This window comes from Pygoscelis adeliae, unplaced genomic scaffold (assembly GCF_000699105.1).
Source record: "Pygoscelis adeliae isolate BGI_AS28 unplaced genomic scaffold, ASM69910v1 Scaffold38, whole genome shotgun sequence".
NCBI lineage: Eukaryota > Metazoa > Chordata > Aves > Sphenisciformes > Spheniscidae > Pygoscelis > Pygoscelis adeliae.
In genome coordinates, this window is record NW_008825614.1 from 19,628,721 (window position 1) to 19,634,767 (window position 6,047).

At 39.4% G+C, this 6,047-nt stretch overlaps 1 protein-coding gene across 1 annotated transcript; it reads right to left on the bottom strand.

Moving 5' to 3' along the window:
• Positions 1 to 1,068: 1,068 nt before the first annotated feature.
• Positions 1,069 to 4,923, bottom strand: ZBTB14 (zinc finger and BTB domain containing 14). Its single transcript, XM_009332984.1, has 2 exons — positions 4,850 to 4,923; positions 1,069 to 4,390 (listed from the first exon to the last, which is right to left on the bottom strand). Exons 1-2 carry the CDS (start codon positions 4,850 to 4,852, stop codon positions 3,047 to 3,049), a joined length of 1,347 nt encoding a protein of 448 aa, XP_009331259.1. The 5' UTR covers positions 4,853 to 4,923; the 3' UTR covers positions 1,069 to 3,046.
• Positions 4,924 to 6,047: the final 1,124 nt, after the last annotated feature.

Here is a 6,047-nt window from a genome sequence, read left to right on the forward strand (position 1 = left end):
AAAAAGAAAAAATAAGGTGAGTTCACATCCTCAAAACAGATAGCGGTAGTAGAATTTGCCAATAAAATTCTCAACTTCACAAACATAACTGTCTTTGCCTTCTTGATCAGTATTGTCGTTGTTGTTCTCAGGAACGTACAGCAGCCTTCTGACTCTTAAGCAGCTAAAAACTAGCAAGCGGCCGAGGCCCCTTTCAAAACCTTTGACATGGGAGCAATTCCACTGGTTTCATGACAGACTGTTAAGACCAAGTCTCATGTAAGGTGTTTATGCCTGTCCAGGGAACGTGCAACAATAGCATTTGTTCCTGCCTCTGCACACTTTTGTATTGGAGTGTGTATAATATCAATCTGTCCCAGTTTTAAAAAGCTGCAAACACCATGCAACCCTTGTAGCTGTAACCCTGTATAACTCTTACAGCTGTAAGCTTTACCAATAGCAGAATTTACTCTGATGTAAAACAGAGCTATCACACTTTCAGTTGTGTGTCTTTCAATGCAAGCCTGCTTTTCTATACCAATTTCAAATCCAGAGCCTGACCGTTGGTGCTGAAATGTCAGAGCGCAATTCTCTAACTGTAGGCCTTAGGCTCTCTTTCCGTTCAAGCGTCTGCTGTCCCAGTGAGCTCCATTTTCATTTACTACTTTCCAAAAAAAACGAGGCTCTTCTTGAGAGGTTATTTAGCTTATCCCTCAGCTCCAAGGCAGAATTAACTATATTTAAACCATTCCTAACAGATGTTAGGATTCTTGAATATCGCCACTAGTGGAGATTGCAGTGCCTCCCCAGGCATTCTGTTCTAATACTTCATTATTCAACCCTTCAAAAGTTTTTCCTAATGTCTATTGTAAATGTTCACTGCTGTAATTTAAGCTCATTACTTCTTGCGCTCTTCATAGGAGACCTAGAGAAAATTTACTTTCTTCATCTTTTACGCTTTTGAACTCTTATCACAACAGATCTGTTTTGTACAGACTTATCAACCCCAATTTTACCATCTAAGACAAAGTGAACACAATTCTAGATAAGAAAACATAGCAAGACTAATATATTTAGAAAAAAAAAGTAGATCCCATTTGGGACCTACTATCTTTATATCTATAATCATATACAGTAAAACATTTTAACAATGGTCATTTATCATGTTCCTCAAGAGAACCAATAAAATGCAATGAATACACATCCTCTGATGTTGCACAGATACAAAATGTATAGTTTGTTTACAAACTGATATTACTGAATGTAAAATGAAGCACATTTTAAAAAAATATATTGGTAAAGGTCCAAAGTTTACATTTTCTAAAATATTAACTTCATGTTTTATTTACAGACCAGCTTTCAAACAATTATTGGCATTTTAAGACAACTGCTTAACCTGATGAGTACATGAATAAAATAAAGCTGTAAAAAAACCCAACCAAACAAAAAAACAATAATCGAAGTTCCATATAACAGTTCCAAAAACGCTATTTTCAATTTCTATTTAGAAAAGCAAGATGTGATCTACCACACAGTAACTTACCAGAAACTGGTCTAACACTTTCATATGCTATAGGTATCGCAAGTGACCAATGTTATCCAACCACGTGCCCAAGAGTGTGTTTTTTTTCCCCATTCCAACTTCAAATGAAGTTTTGACAACAGTTGTAGTATTTACAAATTTAAAATAAAGGCTCAATATCCCTTTGGATTACATTACCACTATTATTGTGTCTTCTCTTGTTGACTACATGTAGCAGACTGCAATCCGAAGACCACGTATTTTGTCGACTCTGTGAGTTAACAGTTAAATTAGCAGCATCTGCCCCAGCTTGTCCGAAAAAAAAATAGGCAACTCTAAGTAACAGACTATTCGTGAACACTGATTCTGGATCAATCATGACTGAAATCACTCACTGAAGTCTCCCTCTTGCTGAGAGGTGGTGTGTCAGAAGGCGGAAGTTTTTAAACTTGAACAGGAGCTATTAGCTGGTGTGACCAGCCACGACACAAAACCCAGGCTGAACACTGCGGGCAGGTATGCGATAGCCCACGGCTGTGCTCTGCAACGCCGGAGGTCTGGCAGTGACACCCGGTCACTCGCCAGCGCAGCTAACCCTCCTGTGCTGCCAGAAACACTCCTTTGCCCTAACCCTGCTAGGTTAGGTGAACTGAAAGCTGCATAATAAAAACCACAGCCTCAGGCTGTATTAGCTTTAACTAATTTCTGCTGGGTCCGAGTAAGGAAAATATCTCCTTCTCCGTGCTGCACCCTTTTTCCTTTGTGGTTCTCTCCCATCTCCAGCGGCCTGCGTAAGCGTGAACGTAGAAACAAACGAGGCAGACCCGTTTGCCCACAGAAGGGATTGGCGAATGCCCACAACCCTTCTGCATTGCCAGCCAGGACCACTGTGAATAACGCAGTTTTTTCAGGAAAGCAAGTATTTCATTAAACTTGCCACCTTGATTAAAATAGGAGGATATCTGAGGGAATGGAATAAGAAGCAATTTCATTTTGACCACCGTGCCCCCTTACACTCTGTTGTACCAACCTCTAGCACCTACATCAGGTGAAAAAAGGAGGAATTAAAAAGCTTAGGGAATCAATGTCTGTTTCTCAAAAATTGTAGGTATAACACTTTCAAAATTATGAAAAGCAAGTATTTCCCTTCCATGGTTGTTATTTTCTGAGATCTCAGTGTTTTTAAACGTAACTCACTGATTTCGATGTCTACTTCGTATGCAAGTATCCCATACTGGATGAAACAAAACATCAGCCGGTGATGATCCCCGTTTTATAGAGAACTTGATCATATTCTCAAATTAAATCAGGTATTAGTGCATTACACTGCTAATGACAACAAAACTGTTTCATATTCTAAGAATACCCATCTCTGAAATGTTTTAAAATACCTAACCAAGCAATGCTATGTGTTCCTATGTAGCATTCAAATCGTCTAAAAATATGTTTTCTTGAAAAGATAATTCTGTCTAAACGTATACCAACAATAGATTTTGTTCAATTTAATTTCTTATATTATTTCTGATAAAGTTTCTGCTTTAGTTTTTAACTACAAGCTATAGTTTCTAATTGCTGCTCCGCTTCAGCAGCCATAGCTGCTGCCTGTAACTGTTCTGTTTCACTCTGGATAGAATTGGCTGTAGTAACTTGTTTTCTTTCACTGTGCATATTGTTCTCATGCCTTTTTAGATCAGATGCTTTAGCAAACGCCTTAGTGCAGGAACTGCAGACAAAAGGTTTCTCTCCTCGGTGTCTTCTTTCATGGTCTTTGAGGTGGGACTTGTGCTTGAAAGCTTTATCACACATATGGCATGCAAATGGCCTCTCATTACTGTGAACTCTTTCATGCTTTTTTAGATCTGGTGCACGAATAAAAGACTTTCCGCATACCTCGCAACTGTAAGGCTTGTAACCTGTGTGTATTTTCAAGTGCTCTTTCAAATGAGCTTGCGTGGTAAAGCCCTTTGTACACATTTCACAAACAAATGGTCTATCAGCAGTGTGTAGCTTTTCGTGCTTCCTCAGTCGCGCTTCATCAGAAAAGGTCTTACCGCAAGCCTGACATACAATGTGCTCCCTGTGACCGTAAAGCAAATACTCAAACTTCATATCCCCAGCTGCTGTGGTCCAGCCTGGTGTCTGCTCGTCTTTCACTTCACTTATGCCATCATTAAAAGTCAAAGCCTGAGGGGTCTGAGATCCTAAGTCTTTTGATTCGGCTGTTTCCATAGGCTCTACTTCTTGGCCATAGCAGTTTACTTTTCGAACCTCTTCACTTCCCAACTCCTTCAGAATCGCCTCTTGCACTCTCAGGGTAGTGGTAGGTGATTTTCCATCTTCCTGACTTGGGGGAGTTCCTTCCACCGTCACATCTGATGGACTATCATCGTGATCACCAATTTCTTCCACCTCATCATCTTGGGTATCGTTGGGTTCCCCCATAGGACGGTTTATTTTTAGACAGTACTTGCTCTTGGACTGCGTGGTTTCTTCAGGACTAGATACGTCACGTTTTTGAGAGCAGAGTTTATCCAGAAATCGAATACCAAGGATCTGGCCTGAAGACATCATCAAATTTACATCCTCTTTCTTAACAGAAATCTTCGCAGTATACATGTAATTGAGAACTTCCTCAAAAATATCAGAACGAAGAAAATCTATTTCTATTACCGATGAACTATCAACTTCCAGTTTTTTGAAAAGCTTTTTGAAGTAGGTACTGCAGGCAGCAAGCACGCACCTATGTGCTCTGAATTTAACATCTTCAACCACGATAGCTATGTCACAAAATTCTCCTTCCAAACGTTGTTCATTTAATGTTTTCAGGAACACAGTTTTGTGATCGTCGTCATTATATTTAATGGTTTCAGACATACTGATGAAAAACTCCTGTAAAATAATAAAAATTACAAAACTTTCCCTTGTTGAGTAGTCTAAGTCATAAAATCCCAACAGCCGATGTCATTTACACACTAAAAGAATTGCCAAATACATTTTTTTGCTTAATATGACTTTCAGATTATAAAAGCATTACTCTTAAACTTCTTTTAAAATTACGAATACATATAGGTCTTTCCTAGGTCATACACTGTACAGGACATACAGTGATTTCTAAAGCATAATTTTTTGTAGCAATATATTAATTTATTCAAATATTTATTGATTCAGTTACCCAAAACTGGAAACTTTCTCTGCAAAGTTGCAATTCTCAGTAAACGTACGATCCAACAGCAGCAGAAGTCATTTCCCTAGCTAAAGGAAATGTCAACACTAAAAAATGTATAAGAAATATTCTAAATGTGTCAGCGCATAACAAACTAAATGTGAAATATCAAATATAAGCCTTACCATGAACAATGCAGGAAATTTTCTGAACAAATGATTATTAAATATTTGACAGATGATTAACCCTTACAATGGGCCACCTTCAGCCTGAAAGACAGGAATATAATAACATTTTAAGAAACAATAAAATCTATTCCAAAAATTGTTTTAAATTTGTGTGTTAAAACACAGGATTTTCAATTATTTAAAATTATACAAAATGCACTGTTAAAATACCCAGTTATTTTGACTGATTCTACAGATGACTGCATAAGTTGGTCCGACAGTGCTGCTGTTGTCATAAACCATGTGTTTACCTTCCTCTGGCTACTTCACTTCCCCGACTCCACTTTCCTGCTACTTACTTTGCACTACATCTCAAAGTCTGAAAAGCCTCTACAGGAATCAACAGCGTTAACCCAGTAACCAACCCACCAAAAAGGCGATTAGTCTTCTGCCGAATTAGTGTGCTGAGCAGGCCTAGCGGAGGTTCTGGCAAGCAGAGCAAGCATCCCAAAGGACAGCAGGCCGGGCTGTGGACGGACGCGCATCCAGAAAAGAGACACCAAGGATACCAGATCTCCAAACAATGAAGATACTCGAACAGCAGAAGGATAATGCAAAACGCATAATTTAAATTATTCAACCCCAATCTCCCATTGGCATCTCATTGTGACAGAAGCAGGAAATGCAGCGGAGAGGAGGGAAATTTAGTATTTCGTTCAGAATAAAACCCCCAACACCTGGCACAGAGCTACTGGGAACTCCTTTCCTAAATTCTAATTTATCCCTGATCATATACGAAACGGAAGCAGATGACAGGCATGCAACTTCCACTCTTTGCGCCGGGTGTTTAACACGGTATGGGAACACTCGGCTCCCTACAAATACCTTTTCAGGTCTGGCACCTCAGCATACAGTGCCACTGGCCACAAAAAAAACCCTGAGGAAAGCCAAAATTCTTTCCTTGGTCCTAAATAATCAGATGTCAAGATAGGCAGATAGGAAGTGCATAAATATTTGAAATACACAAAAGAAAACAAAAACCAAGAAACACTGTGTGTAATTTGCCTGGGCTGTCTGGGTCTACCGCCCCAGGAAAACGTATCAATCCGGCGCAGAAGAGGGCAGGACAAACAACTAGTTCACCGGGATCCGTTCAGAGTTCTTCGCAAGCTGGGGAAAACGCTGCTTTCTTATTAAGCAAACAGCAAAGCGCCAC